This window comes from Rhinoderma darwinii, chromosome 4 (genome assembly GCF_050947455.1).
Source record: "Rhinoderma darwinii isolate aRhiDar2 chromosome 4, aRhiDar2.hap1, whole genome shotgun sequence".
Taxonomy (NCBI): domain Eukaryota; kingdom Metazoa; phylum Chordata; class Amphibia; order Anura; family Rhinodermatidae; genus Rhinoderma; species Rhinoderma darwinii.
In genome coordinates, this window is record NC_134690.1 from 410,430,272 (window position 1) to 410,452,509 (window position 22,238).

The window sequence follows — 22,238 nt, forward strand, 5'->3', positions numbered from 1 at the left end:
TGAGAAAACATCCGAATGGCTGGATTCCTTCTTACAGCCATTTGTATCTAGGGTACCGGGTCATTTAAGGGACACAAAGGATGTTCTATCTATTTTCCACAATAAAATCTGGAATCACAACCATATATGGCTCACATGTGATGTGGTGTCTTTATATACCAGCATTCCTCATCCAGTGGCTATTAAAGCTCTCACCCATCACCTCCACAAGTATAGTTCATTTGATGAAACATTACAAAACTTTTTGATAGAAATAACCTATTTCTTAATGACACACAATTTTTTCAACTTTGCAGGTACTTTCTACTTACAACAACGAGGGGTGTCCATGGGAGCTAAATTTTCCCCATCCTTGGCTAATTTAGTTATGGCATGGTGGGAAGAGTCCTTTCTCTTCTCCCCCACCAACACGTATGCGGAAAACATCCACTGGTATGGCAGATACATAGATGACCTTCTATTCATCTGGGAGGGAGATGTATCTGCCATTCCTAAATTTTTGGAATTCTTAAATGCCAACGATCTCAATTTGAGGTTCACTTACTCTTATAATCAAAATACCACCAATTTTCTCGATATAAAATTTACATCTACTGTAGGTTCCCATATTGATTCAGAAATCTTTCATAAACCCATATCAGGGAATACCATCTTGCACGCCACCAGTTGCCATCCAAAACACACTATCACGGCAATACCAGTAGGTGAACTAACACGTGCAAAAAGAAATTGCAGTACGGAAATAGGTTATGCCAAAGAGGAATCTGAGACATGTCACAAATTAAAAGCCAGAGGTTATAAAAATTGGATGTTAGATAGAGCCAAAAAAATAGTGGGCACCAAAACGAGAGATTCCCTTTTAAAGGTTGACAAAAAGACGGAAGCTACCGAGTTGGTTGGAATCAATTCCAACATGCCAACCTTGGTACTAGAATATAGTAACCAATTCAATTTAATTAAAAAAACAGTGTTAAAGTATATCCCTCTTTTGTTTGAAGATTCCAAATTAGAACAAGTTTTGCAAAATGGTTGTAGAGTGGTATCCCGCAGGGCAACCACCTTAGGCAACAAATTGTCCCCGTCACTTTTGACATGTAGTAACTCCAAACCCACTTGGTTAACACATAAGGGCTTTTTTAAATGTGGAGTGCATCCTTGCAAAACATGCAATATATCTAAAACCATCAAACATTTCTCTAATTCCATGGAGGACACTAATTTTCAAGTCAAATCATATATCAACTGCAATAGTACTAACGTGGTATATATTATTGAATGCACCACATGTAATCTAAAATATGTGGGATGCACAACAAGGAAATTCAAGGTACGCATCCTAGAACACCTAGGTTATATAAGAAATCCTAATATAACCAATATATCCAATGCTGCCCGACATTTTATATCATGTCACAATAGAAATATAAATTCTTTCAGTACATACGCAATAGAGAAAGTCAGAGGTACAGTGAGGGGAGGGGATCTCAAACACCTTCTTTTGACCAGGGAGGCTTTCTGGATATACAATCTACAGACACGTTTCCCTGCAGGTTTGAATCTCAAAAAAGAGCTCATGTTCCATTATTAAATAAGCCACATTGTCATCCAACTCCATACAGGTCCAAGAGTTTCTCAATTTCTCCAAAATCGCGTGGTTTCAAATATCCAGACAAAATAACACTACAAAGATCTATACTGATCAATTATATAAATTATTAGTATGCATCATACATATCAATTAATATTATATGTAACTTTGTTTAGATATTGTGTATATCAAAAATGGTCCCATGTCTATAGGGACTATACTCACTGGATGCATATAATTTTTGCTACTAGGATTATGATATAGATTAAAGATCTTATAAATAAAATATATATATCAATGCCCAGAAAATTAGTAGAATAATCCCAGGATTATGGGACATAACGAATTTATTATCCAGTTCACATATTTCCCAGGACATTCCTTTAACAATTGTCTAACATAGCCCGAGGATTCAAGCTATTTATCCAGATGCACTTTAAATACATATTGGTCTCGATATTGTAAACTTTGTACTAGAAGAATCCTTGTATACACACACTTCATGTTTCCAAAATACTTATAACATCTAGTTCTATTACAAATCCATAAAACCCAAATACAATATAAAAATGTACAGTGGAATTGTACTCACCGTTCACATGAAGCGGTTGTGGGACTGTTTTTTGTGCTTGTTGAGGCTAGGTCGTGCCATTGGGTGGCTCTGATTGAAGAGTCTCATGATATGATGATATTAGGTTTTGTTTTGTTTTTGTTTTTTTTTTTTTTGTTTTTTTTGCTTTTTTTAAATGTTTTTTTTTTTTTTTCAAAAAAAATGTTGCCTTTTTTTTTTTTTTTTTTTATTTATTTATTTTTTATTTTTTTGTAATAGACATCAGCCCTGTGTATTCGAAAACTAGTTTAGTCTCCACATTCAAAATAACAATAATGAAAACATGGGGAATGTTGTGAATCATACATACTTACATTCAAAGTATGCTTTAGTACGCTATTAAAAGATCTTTCGCGATTCTTAGCCTACAATTATAGTAAGATACATTGATAGGACATCTTGATCCATACGAAACCATGCATATTTGATTTTTTATATACAATATACAAATGTTCTCGAGAGAAATGTAATTCCTATACCTTGGATATATACATATGTACTAAATTTTCAATTTCAAGTCTAATGGGTCATAGTGGCAGGGAAATTTCTTTCTTCCCTCATTCTTTTTAATCAAACCACATGTGCCAATACAATGTTCTGTTTAAATATTATATACAAGCAGATGTCTCGTTGTTTTTGTTTATATCCTAATGTGATTCAGATATATTAGAAGCTAGATTACTAGATCATGATCTGTAAATGTCTTTTTATATCTGTATTCATTTTTACTTTTATTCTTATTTCGCTTGTTATATATTTGGAATGTTTAATATATGTTTGCCCCTTTTATGCTGAGTCTATTTTCTGTTCGCTGACTATCTCAATTTGTATTTCTGGCCAGTACTCATAATAAAATCAATATCAAACGATCCAAGGTTCAACAAATACGATCTGAAAAACCAGAGCATTATATTAGTGCTCTGGTTTTGTAAAAAACCAACCAGTGGATCGCTGATACTCAGAGCCAATTTACCATGTTATGCAAAGTAACGAAAACACACTCCACCCATGTTCACTACATGGGTTAAAGTTTCCACCTGCGGAATTAATTATCAATCAATGTCAGCCTATGCTGACTCTGGAATAGTAGTTTGCTTTGTATATAAAGCAGACACAGCATTGGGGGCACTCATATTCTTTTTGCCATGATTAAGAGCAACACGCTTGCTCGAAACGCGTAGGCCAAGGTCATCCAGCCCGCTATATATACACCTTGAGACTGCGTCTCCGTGTAACTTTTAACTATTTTTTCAATAAAATTGGGAACAATTTTCCTTTTTAATCAAACACAGCGCTGGATTTTCTCTTTCTTTTTCCCATTATATCGTATACATATTCTTAATAAAGATTTAACTTTTACAAAGTTTCCACAGCAGATACATATCCTTGTATGCTCTGCAGCACTGTTCTCGGCCAGGTTGCCCTGGTTACCAAGTTCGCGTCCCGGCGTCCTTCGTTGCTACCTAACAACCTACTGGTCTGTAGCACAGTACTTTGTTCTTTTAACTTCCACGTATTGTGTCTTTTTTAACCATTTATTTTATGCCTGTTTTTATTTAGTTTTTGATTATTCATATGTCGACACTACTTTGCTTTTTATGAATACCCTAAATTTCTTTCTTTTTTATTCTTATGTTATGTAACAAGCTTACTGTGTATGAGTGATATACTGAACACGTGTAATTTTTCACTGATCCACGTTGTGATTGGATGCAAAGGTAAAAAGCCGGGTGTGACGTCACGAACGCACCTTGACCTTTGCAGATTTGGCGGTTTTTTCACTCGTGTCATTTATGAACCATGATGGTATATAAGACGTGTCTAATGTATTATGCATATGGCCTGATGAAGACGATTGTTCATCGTCGAAACGCGTAGCCACTCATTCGAATAAATTCATTTATTATTATTATCTCCGTACTTCGATCCTATCATTATCACCACACAGCAGCGCCCCTGGAATGATCCTCTTTTCTCCTGCATAAACTCTCCTCCCAAGCGGTCCTTTTGGATGCCGACTCGGATCTGGCAGCAGCACTGTGGTTACATTTTACATGCCTTTTAACTCCTTACCTAGGTGAGCATAATACCTGTAATACGGCATCATTGTCTCACCTTTACCGACTGATCTGCACAAGGTGGCGCCGTGGTTTTTCTCTCTTTATCCCAAGGTTTTGGTTGGACATTACATCCAATCTATAGTGTTTAAAAAAAAGTATTTGGACTAGACCCTGTCATGTATGTATATTTGTGTGGGTTCTGGGGGATATCCATATTTATGGAACAATAAAATATATTTTTTTGGACAAATACATGCCTAGAACTATTTTTGTGTGTTTGAGACATATATAGGGTTATTAGACCATGTCACAGCTCTACAGATCTGTCGATTGAGGCAGAAACAGCTCTGGTTGAATGAGCTTTAAGAAGAGAAGGAGACTTCTCCATGACTCTATAAGAATGGGAGAGAACTTCCTTGATCCATCTTGAAATAGAAATCTTGCTTGCCTTGTGACCTCGGTTTTTGCCATGGTACGGGATTAACAATTGCTCCCGACATCTGAATGGTTTTGTTCTGTCTAGATAGGTGGGGATACATCTTCTACCATCCAACGTATGAAATGCCGCCTCCTTTTCATTCTTCGGGGAAGAGCAGAAAGAAGGAAGGGATATCTCTTGCGGAAAATGAAATCTGGAGAAGACCATCGGAAGAAAAGATGGTAAGGGGCCGTAGAATGATTCTATGTTCCAGGATGTTTAAATAGGGAGGAAAAGATAAGGCTTGTATTTCTCCAACTCTGCGAGAAGATGTTATCGCTAGAAGAAAAACCGTCTTCAAGGTCAGGAATTACAAGGAAGCCTCCTGAATTGGTTCAAAAGGATGTCTGGTAAGTGCTGTCAGTAATAACATTCAGAGGAGGAACTCTGGAAACGATTGGAGCCGCCATACGAGAAGATGCTCTGAAGAATCTCTTAACTGACGGCTGGTCTGCTTGACTCTGATCCAAGAAGGCACTGAGAGCTGCAGTATGGACTTTCAAGGTACTGGTTCTTAAAGAGGCTCTGTCACCAGATTTTGCAACCCCTATCTCCTATTGCAGCAGATCGGCGCTACAATGTAGATAAGAGTAACGTTTTTTGTTTTTTTTTAAAACAAGCATTTTTGGCCAAGTTATGACCATTTTTATATTTATGGGCGTGTATTGTGTGTGTTACATCTGGGCGTGTATTGTGTGTGTTACATCTGGGCGTGTATTATGTGTGTTACATCTGGGCGTGTATTGTGTGTGTTACATCTGGGCGTGTATTGTGTGTGTACATCTGGGCGTGTATTATGTGTGTTACATCTGGGCGTGTATTGTGTGTGTACATCTGGGCGTGTATTGTGTGTGTTACATATGGGCGTGTATTATGTGTGTTACATCTGGGCGTGTATTGTGTGTGTTACATCTGGGCGTGTATTGTGTGTGTTACATCTGGGCGTGTATTGTGTGTGTTACATCTGGGCGTGTATTGTGTGTGTTACATCTGGGCGTGTATTGTGTGTGTTACATCTGGGCGTGTATTGTGTGTGTTACATCTGGGTGTGTATTGTGTGTTACATCTGGGCGTGTATTGTGTGTGTAACATCTGGGCGTGTATTGTGTGTGTAACATCTGGGCGTGTATTGTGTGTGTTACATCTGGGCGTGTATTGTGTGTGTTACATCTGGGCGTGTATTGTGTGTGTTACATCTGGGCGTGTATTGTGTGTGTAACATCTGGGTGTGTATTGTGTGTTACATCTGGGCGTGTATTGTGTGTGTACATCTGGGCGTGTATTGTGTGTACATCTGGGCGTGTATTGTGTGTGTACATCTGGGCGTGTATTGTGTGTGTACATCTGGGCGTGTATTGTGTGTACATCTGGGCGTGTTTACTACTTTTACTAGCTGGGCGTTGTGACGAGAAGTATCATCCACTTCTCTTCAGAACGCCCAGCTTCTGGCAGTGCAGACACACAGCGTTTTCTCGAGAGATCACGCTGTGTCGTCACTTCCTGCCCCAGGTCCTGCATCGTGTCGGACGACCGAGGACACATCGGCACCAGAGGCTACAGTTGATTCTGCAGCAGCATCAGTGTTTGCAGGTAAGTCGATGTAGCTACTTACCTGCAAACTCTGATGCTGCTGCAGAATCAACTGTAGCCTCTGGTGCCGATGTGTCCTCGCTCGTCCGACACGATGCAGGACCTGGGGCAGGAAGTGACGTCACAGCGTGATCTCTCGAGAACACGCTGTGTCTGCACTGCCAGAAGCTGGGCGTTCTGAAGAGAAGTGGATGATACTTCTCGTCACAACGCCCAGCTAGTAAAAGTAGTAAACACGCCCCGATGTACGCACATAATACACGCCCAGATGTACACACACAATACACGCCCAGATGTACACACACAAGACACGCCCACTTGTACTTTTACTTTAAACACGCCCAGTTGTACTTTAGAAAGCCTCATTTACATAAATATAAAAATGGTCATAACTTGGCCAAAAATGCTCGTTTAAAAAAAAACAAAAAACGTTACTGTAATCTACATTGCAGCGCCGATTACATGCAATAGGAGATAGGGGTTGCAAAATCTGGTGACAGAGCCTCTTTAAGGCTAAATCGAGACCTGACTGAAGAAAATCCGGGATAGTGGATATCTTGGGTTGGAGAAAAGAGTCAGTTGAAGATGTTTGTTTCAGGAAGGAGTGTAAGGTTCTCCAAACCCTGTGGTAAATCTTGGAGGTGACGCTCTTCCTGCTCTTCAATAATGTATCTACCACTTGTTTTGAAAGGCCCTTCTCCATCAGCACGTTCCGTTCAACATCCAAGCTGTAAGATGAAGCTGGTTCACATCTGGGTGAAGGATTGGACCCTGGAAAAGCAAGTCCCGCCTGAGAGGTAGATGCCAGGGGGCTTTTTGAGACATTCTCAGCAATAGTGGAAAACATGACCTCTTGGGCCAATATGGGGCGATTAGAATAACCCTTGCTTTTCCTTCCAACACTTTCTTCAGTACCCTGGGGATGAGAGGAAATGGAGGAAAGGCATATAGGAGTTTGCCCCTCCAGGCTGGAGATAGGGCATCCACTCCTGACAGTCTGTCCTTGTAGGACAGGGAAAAGAACTTCATTACCTTCCTGTTCTTCCTGTCTGCCAACAGATCTATTTCTGTCTGTCCGCATCTTCTGGTAAGGTCTTTGAAAATCTGCAAATTTAGATACCACTCTCCGTGAAGCAAGGCCTGTCTGCTCAGGTAGCCTCCACCTGATTTTCTGTTCCTCTTAAATGTATGGCTGTTAGAGACAGAATGTTCTCCTCGGTCCTGATGAAGATTTGTTCTGATACCTGACAAAGGAGACGGCTTCTCATTCCTCCTTGTTTGTTCAGGTACGCTACCATAGAGACATTGCCTGAAAATATCCGGATGTCTTTTCCCTTTAATAGACCTTCTAGGGCTTTCAGAGCTTCCCAGACTGCAGTTAGTTCTCTCAAATTTGATGAAGCTCTTGATAGAAAGAGGTTCCATTATCCCTGGACCATGTTCTGACTGGAATGGGCTCCCCATCCGGACTGACTGGCATCTGTGGTTATGACTACTGGGGACCTCTGTGACCATGGGACACCTCTTGATAAATTTCCTTCTTGTGTCCACTACGTCAGGGATTGTTTTACCCTGGAAGGGATCCTCTTTTTGTGATTTAGAGATTCCTGCTTCTTGTCCCAACAAGACAGAAGGAAGTGCTGGAGAATTTTTGAGTGCCTGTGCCCATCTGACTGCTGGAATGGAAGAGGTTAGTAACCCCAACACCGACATTATCTCTCTTATAGAAGCCGATGTTCGATAAATAAAGAAAGTGACCGTCTGGAGTAGCGAATCTCTCTTCCCTCTTGGAAGAAAAAGAAACAAAAGTCTGAACCTGAGAATCCCTAGAAATACCTTTGACTGCTCTGGTGTCAGGTCTGATTTCTCTGGGTTGATCAGCCGGCCCAGGGATGACAAAAGCTGTTGAGTCATCTTTAAATGGTAACTTAATCTCTGATAATATTCTGCTGAGATTAGTAGATCGTCCAAGTATGGGATGATTAGTATCTCTTTCTGAATAAGACAGGCAGCCACCACCGCCATAATCTTGGTAAAGATCCTGAGGGCAGATGAGAGGCCAAATGGCAGGACCTGGAACTGAAGATGAGGAACCTTCCCCTTCAATGTTACTGCGAATTGGTATATGAAAGTAAGCATCCTGAAGCCACGAAGCAATAGGGTCTGAGCAGATTGATGGTAGAAGCAATCGTCTCCATCTTGAACTTCTTGTACTGGATACGATTTGATTTGGGGACTAGAAATAAAAGGGAAAAATAACGCTGGTTGTGCGGCAAAGTCTGGACTGGAATCACGAGCTGTGTCTGCAGGAGGATCTCTACTTCTCTCTCCAACTCCTGCTGATGGAAAAAAGGGGTTAATATCTGTGTTATCACAAAGCTCTCTGGGGGAAGGGAACTGAACTCCAGCTGATAACCCCGAGACACAATATTCAATATCCACGAACTTGAAGAAATCCCTGACCTTTAATCTGCCCCCAGAAATTCCCTGGCGTCATTGAGTATTTGTGGAGGGGCCTTCTCCAGCATTGGCATTAAACATAAACCCTCTGTTTTTCTGCATCTGACTTTGCCATCTTTGATTGCCCTCTCTCGTTTAAACTTCCTGAGGGTTTCTCCTATGGTTCCAAAAGGGCCGTTTGTTGGAAGAAACGAGTTTCAGAAGGAAATCACTTTTTTCTGTCCGAGGCTTTCTCCAGGATATAGTCTAGCCCGGAGCTGAATAACCGATCACCCTCCCAGGCTACGGAACACAATCTATTTAGACACCGTGTCTCCTGCCCAGGAAGAGATCGCTCTTCTGGCAGAATTGGAGAGAGCGGCTGTTCTGGCCTTCAGCCTGACAGAATCAACCGATGCATCAGAAATGAAATCCACTGCCCTCTGAAGTACTGGCACGGAGGCTAACATCTGGTCTCTTGGAGTTTTGGATCTTAGATGATCTTCTAGCTGCTCCATCCAAATTTTTAAAGATCTTGTCGTATATGTTGCAGCAATACTTGGTTTAAGGGCTGCTGTACTGGCCTCCCATGTTTATTTAAGGATACCTTCAGCCTTCTTATCCATGGGGTCCTTTAATAATCCTTTGTACTCAAATGGTAGGTAAGTGAGTTTAGAATTTCTCGCTACCGGGGCATCAATTTTAGGGGTTTTATCCCATTTTTCTGAATCCACCTCCGCAAATGGGTATTTACGTTTGAAGTTTCTAGGGACAAATAACCTCTTCTCAGGGTCTGTCCACTCTGTTTTAATCAACTTTTTAATATTCTTGTGGACTGGAATAACTTGTCTTCTTCTAGAGTCCAGTCCTTCAAACATTTGATCCTGGACAGACCTGGGCTGCTTGATGTCTTCTATCTTCATGGTGGCCCTGATTGCTTTAAGAAGCTGATCTGTGTGCTCTGCTAGAAATTAGGGTCTTCCAGTATTGTCATCTGATGAATCGTCAGAATCTAGTCCCCCCTCTTCCTGATGGATATCAGAGTCCGGCATTTCCTGTGGGATAGATGTAGAAGTGGAAGGCATGGGAGACGGTGGGCAGCTCTGAGACAGCGCTGTATCATACTTCTGATATTTTGTAAAAGGGACGGGGACTCCTCGCTCACAACTTTCTCCAAATATTTCTGGCATAACACTTTGTGTGGTACGAAACAATTTTTTGCAAATTCCACATTTCTTAATAGGTCGGATCTTTTGAATTCCCTCTTTACCTCCCTGAAAAAAATATGTTTATTTCAGTCAAATATTTGAGGTTTACAGAGGGAAGGGGTTATATAAAAATATAACCATATTCTTACCGGGCTAGAGGCTCTGGATGGGTCAGCAGACTCTGCACGGGACATCTCGGACGAACTCATAATATATTCAGCAAGTAGCAGCCCTGAAATAACTCACAACTACTACCATGAGAAACCAGCACATGGCTTTTGAAGAGATTTTGGAGCCAAAAAACATTTTGAAAATTTAGGTTCTGCACCTTTAAGAGGCTGGCTCAGCCGTGCGCATGCGCGCTAACCACCTCTAGACGCTAGAGACGCCAGATCCATGTATAGCAAAGGATTTCCTTGCCCAAGGGAAATCCGAGTCTAGTGCTGCCTAGTTAGCACTGACCCCCGTTACCTCGGTGGATAGGTCTGGAAGCCATGGGGCCGCCCGCACTGCAGGACTTATGCCAAGGAGCTGGAGAGGAGGCATCTGCCGCTCGGAGCCCAGCTTCCTGCCTCGGTCCTCCCTGAGAGACACCGCTCGTTTGTCCATAGGAAGAGAAAAACCGGGGAGCTTGAAGAAAAAAACTGATCCCACGGAGCTCCGAACGGATCCTGCATCCCAAGGGACAGGAAACAACTGGAGAGGGTAAGGAGGAGGGGGAATTTAAATGGCTTCCTTTTGTTTCCTGTCCCTTTGGAGGTGGGGAATCCCTCCTGGTGGTGCTGTCCTGGAGGTGTAGAGGGAAAAAGTAAGGAAGAGGCAATGTGAGCCTTCTCCATCCACTTGGTTCCTCACCTTAACGTGGGCTTTGGGGTGCTGATGACACTGTCATTGTCTTCTATGTCAAATCCACTCTCACTATTGTTACAGTCATCCAGACTGTCATACAGGAGGCCAAGCTCCTCGTCTTCCTCCTGCTCCCGAGACGTGTGTTCTGTGTCCAATGTCTGTAGGAGAACAATGGACAATGGATGATCAGTAATCAATGGCCAAGATACAAGAACTCATGCCACCACAGAAAGCAGAGGCCTGGAAGTGTCCCTGAGCTACTGACCCCTGGACGAAGCAATCTAAAGACCTATGACGGAGGGTCCACTGTATCTGTCATCATGATCCCAGCTGTAGAGGTATATACATGGAGATGATAGAGGAGGTGATGACAGAGACACAGGACAGGGACTACGAAGAGATGTGACATGTATATTGTGTGACATCATCCCAGCTGTGGAGGTATATACATAGAGATGATAGAGGAGGTGATGACATAGGGACATAGGACAGGGATGTAAGTGATCTGATGATATCTAGGTGATCTGATGATGCTGGCTCTATATAGTGGTCACAGGGATCTAGGTGATCTGATGATGCTGGCTTTATATAGAGATCACAGGGATCTAGGTGATCTGATGATGCTGGCTTTATATGGAGGTCACAGGGATCTAGGTGATCTGATGATGCTGGCTCTATATAGTGGTCACAGGGATCTAGGTGATCTGATGATGCTGGGTTTATATAGAGGTCACAGGGATCTAGGTGATCTGATGATGCTGGCTCTATATAGAGGTCACAGGGATCTAGGTGATTTGATGATGCTAGCTCTATATAGAGGTCACAGGGATCTAGTTGATCTGATGGTGCTGGCTTTATATAGAGGTCACATGGATCTAGGTGATCTGATGATGCTGGCTTTATATAGAAGTCACAGGGATCTAGTTGATCTGATGATGCTGGCTTTATATAGAGGTCACATGGATCTAGGTGATCTGATGATGCTGGCTTTATATAGAAGTCACAGGGATCTAGCTGATCTGATGATGCTGGCTTTATATAGTGGTCACAGGGATCTAAGTGATCTGATGATGCTGGCTCTATATAGTGGTCACAGGGATCTAGGTGATCTGATGATGCTGGCTTTATATAGAGGTCACAGGGATCTAGGTGATCTGATGATGCTGGCTCTATATAGTGGTCACAGGGATCTAGGTGATCTGATGATGCTGGCTTTATATAGAGGTCACATGGATCTAGATGATCTGATGATGCTGGCTTTATATAGAGGTCACAGGGATCTAGGTGATCTGATGATGCTGGCTTTATATGGAGGTCACAGGGAACTAGGTGATCTGATGATGCTGGCTTTATATAGAGGTCACAGGGATCTAGCGGATCTGATGATGCTGGCTCTATATAGTGGTCACAGGGAACTAGGTGATCTGATGATGCTGGCTTTATATAGAGGTCACAGAGATCTAGGTGATCTGATGATGCTGGCTCTATATAGAGGTCACAGGGATCTAGGTGATTTGATGATGCTGGCTCTATATAGTGGTCACAGGGATCTAGGTGATCTGATGATGCTGGCTTTATATAGAGGTCACAGGGATCTAGGTGATCTGATGATGCTGGCTCTATATAGTGGTCACAGGGATCTAGCTGATCTGATGATGCTGGCTTTATATAGAGATCACAGGGATCTAGGTGATCTGATGATGCTGGCTTTATATAGAGGTAACAGGGATCTAGGTGATCTGATGATGCTGGCTTTATATAGAGATCACATGGATCTAGGTGATCTGATGATGCTGGCTTTATATAGAGGTCACAGGGATCTAGATGATCTGATGATGCTGGCTCTATAAAGGTTAATGGGATCTAATCGGTGCAATGATGCTTTCTCTCTCAAGGCCATCAAGATCTAGGTGACTTGGTGATGCTGGCTGTAAAGAGGTCACTGGGATCTAGGTGATCTAATGATGAAGAGAGGACATCATAGTGAATATAAGTAAAGTAAATGAAGACAATGGCGAATATTATACGTATGATGGATGTATCCTGCATGAAAAACTTTTTAAGATGGGCATCACATCGGTCATATTAACACGTGTGGCACATTGTAGGGTCTCTACCACAGTTCTGTTGCCTGGCATATAAACTGCAGTGCCCAGTAGTATTAAAGGCTCCTAAACCTGTTGGCGCAGTCTTCATCATCGCCATAAGCCACAGGCCTGGAGGTTATATAAAGACTGAGAACAATGACCGCAGGTGTCCACATAGAAGCTTCTATGGTGGGGTGATGAGAATGTGACACTGGCGACTATTTTCTGGGAGACTTACATCATCATTGACTTTGAACCTCTTCAACAAGGACACAAACTTCTGTTTAAAATTTGGCTGCAAATGAAAGAGGAAATAATTACAACTAGATATCAATATACAACAAACACAGGAACAGAGTAATACCAACATGGCCTGCACACACGGGACCACGACTAGTCACCCAAACCCTGGTCACAGGAGGCACCAACAAAACTCTTCATGAACTGCTTCCCCCAAACCCTGGTTACAGGAGGCACCAAAAAACCTCTTCATGAACGGCTTCCCCCCAAACCCTGGTGACCGGAGGCACCAACGAACCTCTTCATGAACGGCTTCCCCCCAAACCCTGGTAACCGGAGGCACCAACAAACCTCTTCATGAACGGCTTCCCCCAAACCCTGGTCACAGGAGGCACCAACAAAACTCTTCATGAACGGCTTCCCCCCAAACCCTGGTGACCGGAGGCACCAACGAACCTCTTCATGAACGGCTTCCCCCCAAACCCTGGTAACCGGAGGCACCAACAAACCTCTTCATGAACGGCTTCCCCCAAACCCTGGTCACCAGAGGCACCAACAAAGCTCTTCATGAACTGCTTCCCCCAAACCCTGGTCACCGGAGGCACCAACAAAGCTCTTCATGAACTGCTTCCCCCAAACCCTGGTCACCGGAGGCACCAACAAAGCTCTTCATGAACGGCTTCCCCCAAACCCTGGTCACCGGAGGTACCAACCAGTCCATGAACTCAGTACTCACACACCTGTCAATGTTCACCTGAAGGCGTCAGCACCAGACTGGCACAGTACAGGAGAGTCTCATGTATGTGAATGTAGTGCCATTTATGAGAGATCAGTCTGTAGAAGATAAATAATGGGTTTGTGCTTTTTGAAATGTAGATATTTTCATTTTTTTCTGTCCTACAGCAGAACCCCGAGAGATAATGATTCTCCTCACACCATCAGATAGAAGAAAGCGAAGCCACTAGAAATAATGACAACCCTGAATGAGACAGCCAATGGCGGCTCGACACTACGTAGAACTACCCACCGGTCCAGTAGCACTCGGTTCTCATTTCCTTCACAGTCTAATAGGATTCTGGCGGAGTCTTCCACTTTTTTATTTTGTTCTTTTTATTTCTAATATCTATATATTTTCCTAGGAGGGAATTAAATGGAGTAGGTTCCTTCCTGCTTAATCCCTAAAAATACGGAGTCGTTATAGGGATGAAGATTACCCCTTTGTTATTTCCATTCTACCCCTTTTTAGTTTAAGGCTCCAGTATTAGGGGGGAGGATTCCCCCTTTTGGGTAAACCAGGTCTCCCAGAGTTTATTGGTTTGGGGCTTACCAGCGTCCGGAGGAAGTGTCGCCCTGGCGGTAGCGGCCAAGCTGTCTCTATGACGCATGCGCTGTAGGAAGTCTCAGACGTCGAAAATCAATTTAAAACCAGCGCGCCTCATGCTCAGCCGATCCTTGGCAGAAGCGGCTGGAGGAAATGCTGAGAGTAACTTATCTTTACTTCTAAAGGGCTTATGGTCAGTAGGGGTGATCACGGCGTCCACCAAGGTTACTGACAATAGCTGACTGGGGTATATATGGTTTGGCACTTATGTGGACGTTGGGGTGATTACTGCCCTGCTGATAAATATGAATATGTTGGCCATTTTGATGAAAGATTATTTTCTACATATAAGTTTTTACAGATTTATATACATGACTATAGACTTTCTAACTGGAACACTCCTAGATGACGGTTTTGTCGGTTTCCAGATGTCCAGGTCTTCTCAGATTGGCTCTGATGTCAACAGAAAAAAGGAAAAGGAAATCCAGTCATAAGCTCTGTAAATTGTGTCTTCAACCTTTGCCAGGGAGTTAGAAGGAAACACGTGATAAATGTTTTGATCAGATATCACAATTCCTTATCTGGGTAAAAGTGCTGGGACCACAGTACTCGAAGGAGTAAAATCCTGCTTAACTAGCAAGTCTCAACCAACTGCGGAGGAGGACTCATCAATATGGCAGAACCTACAACTAATGGGGTTGTTCCCGAACAAGTTCTTGACTGGTCTGAATTCTTCTACTGATGAATCTGCGGATGAGTGGTCAGAAAATTATTCTTTATTGCAGAAGGATATGGCGTCTACATTAAGGCCTTATTTACACGAGCGTGTGAAACAGCGGCCGTCACACGGACCATTGTAATTAAATGTGGCCGTTCACACAGCCGCTGTTTCAACGGACCGTGTGAAGGGTCAGTGAGAAAATAGGACATGTCACGCATCCCTCCATAGACTCTCAACTATGGGGAATGCGAGACATCCCGTCCCGCAGCTCAGAGCACGGATGTACCTCAGAAGTGAAAAACTAACATTTTTCACGTCCGAGATGCGCAACGCTCGTGTAAATAAGGCCTTAGGCTGTGAAACTTACTCTGGAGACAAGGAGGGTTTTGCTAAGAAAATTAAATATAATTTATTTTATTATCCCAAGAAAAAGGTTAAGACTCTCCAGTCCCAGCCTGTCCTTAAGGAGGCGACGCAGGACCAGTGTGGGACTCCTGACAAAAGAGTGAATGTTGGTTCCAGGTTCAGAGATATTTCTCTCACGGATTCCGCAGATACTGATGTCTGGAAACAAGTACCTAAAGTGGATTTGGCTGTGACGAGACTATCGAAAAGAAAACTCTGTTACTATCGGATGACAGTTCAGTCCTTAAAGAAACTTTAGCTAGAAATGCTGATAAAGTCTTAACAATAATTCCTCCTGTTTCTACAGCCACGTGTAAGGCAGCGACTGCCTCGATCTGTGAGTAGAGATCCTAGAGCATAGCCGAGCGAACCCCCGAGACATTAATGATGGAGATCGTGGGCTCCAGTAAGTTCAGCCCTTATCCATGTTTAAATCAGCAGCTGACTTTCTTTGTGATCTACATTTAGATATCTTGAAGCTCGGAGCCAAGAAACAAGTTCTGGCTGCAGCTGCTAGATGAGCTTTGCCGGTTATTCCCGGCCAGGCCATAATTTGTCAAAATTGAATCTATGTCAATTACCATTTGAACTAAGAAAATTGTTTGAAACCCACTCATCTAATAATTTGGAGTTGGTCCATGATGGGAAGACCTTTACTTTTCCATCGCCTAAGCAAAAGTTTAGGCCCAGGACAAATTCAGAAACCGGAATCAGTTTTAAAAAAAAAAAAAAAATAAGAATTGGTCATCTGTCCCCAAAAAGACAGAATTTGTGATGACGAGTCAAGAATGAATCCAATAATTGGCAGACCGAAAAAAAATGTTCCCACCTGGAAGGAGTCCGTCACAGACGAGAATGGGTTCTACGGAACATTTGCTCAGGCTTACGTCTGAAATTTTTGAATCTTCCAAAACCCAAGTTTTGAAATCAACCATTCTTTAAGTCTTTGGTTACTTAGCATAGTTCAGGACTTTACTCTAGAGAGAGTCCCTACCAGTCAGAAACAAGTTGGTGTCTACTCACATAGATTTTTCGTTTCAAAAGAAAAGAAGCTCCGGTTGTTCCTAGACACGAGAAATCTCAATCAACTTCTTCAGAAACGTGCTTTCAGAATGGAAATCATAAATGGGCTACGTATCTGCTGGACCACAATGGATGACATGGTAACAGTAGATGTGAAGGACACATCTGCACATCTCAATAAACGAAGAAGACAGGAAAAATCTCAGTAACCATCAAGTTGTTCAATTTCATTTTACAGTTCGGAATCTCATCGGCTCCCGGCTCTTTTACAAAGATCATAGCGTTAAATCTCGGATACCAGGGTTAATGTACATTTTGTATTGGCTCCTCAAAGTCTCCTCAATAGCAGTTCTGAAAGACAATGTCAACAAAACATTGGCCTGCATTCAAGACCATGGGTCTATAATAAAGCTAGTCATGTCCGATCCTCCAGCACAGTTTTAGATTCTTCAACTTTAACAGTTTTCCTTCCCAGAGAAACGACCTTCGGTATCTCGTCCTACACTATAGAGGCAGTCCATTGGTCCAGACTACATCTAAGGGAGCTCCAATAGGAGTTACTCCAAAAATGGGATCGCTTGTCATGAATCTTTCAGCAACAAGAACAGAATCAAGGTGGTGGATCTCTTCTCCATCTCTTCTTCAAGGCAGACCTGATGATTACCACAGAGGCATTTGTGAAAGATTGGGGTGCGGTATATCAAAATCTTTAGATTCAAGGGAAATGGGCTCTGAGAATCTAGCATTTCCTGAAATGAGGGCTGTCTGGCTTTCTCTTCTTGTCTTCAAAAACCATATCCGTTGGAATAACATTCTTATTCAATCCGACAATATGACCCCACTATCTTACCTGAACAGTCCAGGTGGAATGAGGTCCCTTCACCTGCCGCAAGAGAGAAAGAAAATTGGGAGTTGGGCAGAACACAACTTGAAAGTGATCTCAGCAGTCCATATCTAGGGGAAGAGATCGGTGTTCTGTTAGACGGCCGGCACCCTTCCCGTTCATAGATTCTTCAATTGCCCCTTGATGGGGTTGAGAAAGGCCTCAATGGGAATAGTGTTAGAGGCCGGAATGCAGCCTCGGCATCGTTCCGGCCTAAAGACCTTTCTAGTGAACCATTAATTAGAAGATGTTTAATAACCATTCTTTCCATCCTGGACTAGGTTTACAGTTCGGGGAGCTTTCGTGTCTGCTCCATTTAAACCCTTGGACACCATTTAAATCAAATTACGGTTCTTGGAAAACACTCATTAATTGCAGCTGCTTCTGCAAAAAAGCAAAATCCAGGCCTTGGCCTCTAATGAACCGTATGTTCGTATTTTTGCAGACAGGATCCTTCTTAGAACACTTCCTAGAGCTGTTCCCGAGGATTTGTCTCCAGCATAGAGAAGTCAGGCCATTGAGTTACCGGCATTCCACCCATCACCTAATCCTGGAGAGTAAAAGGGACGCATCACGTACAGGCGACCACAACTATTAACATCTCACAGAGAACCAAGGACTTCAGACTAGAAGACAAGAAGGCGAGTAAAGCTCCACTTACCAGATGGACGGGAAATGCTGATTTTCTTGCTGATCAGACCATTTTCTTTTAAATCCCAGAGGTAAAGAGGTAAAGCTGCGCCGTGGGCATAATCAGCAAGAGTGACTGTAGGAGACATTTGTCAAACCGGCCGCTGATCGTCTCCTACTTTCTACAACCATTAGAAGACGGCCATAAGGGGGACATCGGCCCACACAAAAAATATGGAAAAATATTATTCCATGTAAAATCCCCTCAAAAGACAATGGGGGCGCTCCCTCCATCCACAGAAAAAGGGGTTCAGTCTCCAGATGCGACAAGTCTTCTTTACTGTAAGAGCTGTGAATCCGTGGAATAACCGACCTCAGGATCTGGTTCTTTACTGTAAGAGCGGTGAATCCGTGGAATAACCGACCTCAGGAACTGGTTCTTTACTGTAAGAGCTGTGAATCCGTGGAATAACCGACCTCAGGATCTGGTTCTTTACTGTAAGAGCGGCAAATCCGTAGAATAGCCGACCTCAGGAGCTGGTTCTTTACTGTAAGAGCGGTAAATCCGTAGAATAGTCGACCTCAGGAGCTGGTTCTTTACTGTAAGAGCAGTGAACCTGTGGAATAGCCGACCTCAGGAGCTGGTTCTTTACTGTAAGAGCCGTGAACCTGTGGAATAGCCGACCTCAGGAGCTAATCACAGCAGAAACAGGAGATGGCTATCAGCGCCTATGTCAATGTATAGAATCTTGTGTGAACGATGATCCAGTCTCATCGCCACTTGAGTTCAGGAGGGAAATTTTCCTTCTTAAAGAAGATTGGTTATCGGCTTATGTTTTTTTATTTATTTATTTATTTTTTAACCTTCGTCTGGATTAATAGGGGTAAAACAAAGTTCTATAGTTTCTCCCATCTATTGGTTGAACTTGATTGACATAGAGGGCCGGCCATGTTGACATATGTCTTTTTTTCAACCGTACTATGTAACTAGGACAGTCTTGCCTCCAGCCAGTTTACCTTTGGACCTTCAGTTCGCAGCTCTGGATGGACATCCCACCCTACCTGGGCTTTGGTAAATCTCGTGTGTGCTTCCATAGGAAATAAAATAAATGGAAAATTTACCTGTGACATTTTCTGCTCTTAGAGAGTCTGTAGGCAGCAGAGCGTACCCGCCCGGTAGATATGAGAAATACATCGTGACCGGCCACCATTGGAGGCGCACGCTTCCTGTATTGTCTGTATAGAGGAGGACATATTGGAGGCGCACACTTCCTGTATTGTCTGTATAGAGGACATATTGGAGGCGCACACTTCCTGTACTGTCTGTATAGAGGAGGACATATTGGATGCGCACACTTCCTGTATGGTCTGTATAGGGGAGGACATATTGGAGGCGTACACTTCCTGTATTGTATGTATAGGGGAGGACATATTGAAGACGCACACTTCCTGTATTGTCTGTATAGGGGAGGACATATTGGAGACGCACACTTCCTGTAAGGTCTGTATAGGGGAGGACATATTGGAGACGCACACTTCCTTTATTGTCTGTATAGGGGAGGACATATTGGAGGCGCACACTTCCTGTATTGTCTGTATAGGGGAGGACATATTGGAGGCGCACACTTCCTGTATTGTCTGTATAGAGGAGGACATATTGGAGGCGCACACTTCCTGTATTGTCTGTATAGGGGAGGATATATTGGAGGCGCACACTTCCTGTATTGTCTGTATAGAGGAGGACATATTGGAGGCGCACACTTCCTGTATTGTCTGTATAGGGGAGGACATATTGGAGGCACACACTTCCTGTATAGGGGAGGACATATTGGAGGCGCACACTTCCTGTATTGTCTGTATAGAGGACATATTGTAGACGCACACTTCCTGTATTGTCTGTATAGAGGACATATTGGAGGCGCACACTTCCCATATGGTCTGTATAGAGGAGGACATATTGGAGGCGCACACTTCCCGTATTGTCTGTATAGGGGAGGACATATTGGAGTCGCACACTTCCTGTATGGTCTGTATAGAAGAGGACATATTGGAGGCGCACACTTCCTGTATTGTATGTATAGGGGAGGACATATTGGAGACGCACACTTCCTGTATTGTCTGTATAGAGGACGACATATTGGAGGCGCATACTTCCTGTATTGTCTGTATAGGGGAGGACATATTGGAGACGCACACTTCCTGTATTGTCTGTATAGAGGAGGACATATTGGAGACGCACACTTCCTGTATTGTCTGTATAGGGGAGGAAATATTGGAGACACACACTTCCTCTATTGTCTGTATAGGGGAGGACATATTGGAGGAGCACACTTCCTGTATTGTCTGTATAGGGAGCACATATTGGAGGCGCACACTTCCTGTATTGTCTGTATAGAGGAGGACATATTGGAGGCGCACACTTCGTGTATTGTCTGTATAGGGGAGGACATATAGGAGACGCACACTTCCTGTATTCTGTGTATAGAGGACATATTAGAGACGCACACTCCCTGTATTGTCTGTATAGGGGAGGACATATTGGAGGCGCACACTTCGTGTATTGTCTGTATAGGGGAGGACATATTGGAGGCGCACAGTCCCTGTATTGTCTGTATAGGGGAGGACATATCGGAGACGCACACTTCCTGTATTGTCTGTATAGGGGAGGCCATATTGGAGGCGCACACATCCTCTATTGTCTGTATAGGGGAGGACATATTGGAGACGCACACTCCCTGTATTGTCTGTATAGGGGAGGACATATTGGAGGCGCACAGTCCCTGTATTGTCTGTATAGGGGAGGACATATTGGAGACGCACACTTCCTGTATTGTTTGTATAGAGGACATATTGGAGGCGCACACTTCCTGTATTGTCTGTATAAGGGAGGACATATTGGAGGCGCACACTTCCTGTATTGTTTGTATAGAGGAGGACATATTGGAGGCGCACACTTCCTGTATTGTCTGTATAGGGGAGGACATATTGGAGACGCACACTTCCTGTATTGTCTGTATAGGTGAGGACATATTGGAGACACACACTTCCTGTATTGTCTGTATAGCGGAGGACATATTGGAGGCGCACACTTCCTGTATTGTCTGTATAGGGGAGGACATATTGGAGACGCACACTTCCTGTATTGTCTGTATAGAGGAGGACATATTGGAGGTGCACACTTCCTGTATTGTCTGTATAGGTGAGGACATATTGGAGGCGCACACTTCCTGTATTGTCTGTATAGGGGAGGACATATTGGAGGCGCACACTTCCTGTATTGTCTGTATAGGGGAGGACATATTGGAGGCGCACACTTCGTGTATTGTCTGTATAGGGGAGGACATATTGGAGGCGCACAGTCCCTGTATTGTCTGTATAGGGGAGGACATATTGGAGACGCACACTTCCTGTATTGTCTGTATAGAGGAGGACATATCGGAGACGCACACTCCCTGTATTGTCTGTATAGAGGAGGACATATCGGAGACGCAAACTCCCTGTATTGTCTGTATAGGGGAGGACATATTGGAGATGCACACTTCCTGTATTGTCTGTATAGGGGAGGCCATATTGGAGGCGCACACATCCTCTATTGTCTGTATAGGGGAGGACATATTGGAGACGCACACTCCCTGTATTGTCTGTATAGGGGAGGACATATTGGAGGCGCACAGTCCCTGTATTGTCTGTATAGGGGAGGACATATTGGAGACGCACACTTCCTGTATTGTTTGTATAGAGGACATATTGGAGGCGCACACTTCCTGTATTGTCTGTATAAGGGAGGACATATTGGAGGCGCACACTTCCTGTATTGTTTGTATAGAGGAGGACATATTGGAGGCGCACACTTCCTGTATTGTCTGTATAGGGGAGGACATATTGGAGACGCACACTTCCTGTATTGTCTGTATAGGTGAGGACATATTGGAGACACACACTTCCTGTATTGTCTGTATAGCGGAGGACATATTGGAGGCGCACACTTCCTGTATTGTCTGTATAGGGGAGGACATATTGGAGACGCACACTTCCTGTATTGTCTGTATAGAGGAGGACATATTGGAGGTGCACACTTCCTGTATTGTCTGTATAGGTGAGGACAT

General features: G+C 43.3%; 1 protein-coding gene across 3 annotated transcripts in view; it reads right to left on the reverse strand.

Annotated features, from left to right (window-relative positions):
• LOC142760355 (phosphofurin acidic cluster sorting protein 1-like) overlaps positions 1–22,238 on the reverse strand; it is a 278,801-nt gene that overhangs the window by 164,694 nt on the left and 91,869 nt on the right. For 2 of the 3 annotated variants that reach the window (XM_075863540.1, XM_075863542.1), the window contains 2 exons: positions 13,148–13,204; positions 10,829–10,980 (listed from right to left, as the gene is read on the reverse strand). In XM_075863540.1, coding sequence (XP_075719655.1) covers positions 10,829–10,980; positions 13,148–13,204 — 209 coding nt within the window. The remainder of the gene's footprint in view (positions 1–10,828; positions 10,981–13,147; positions 13,205–22,238) is intronic. The other variant, XM_075863541.1, reaches the window with a different exon arrangement.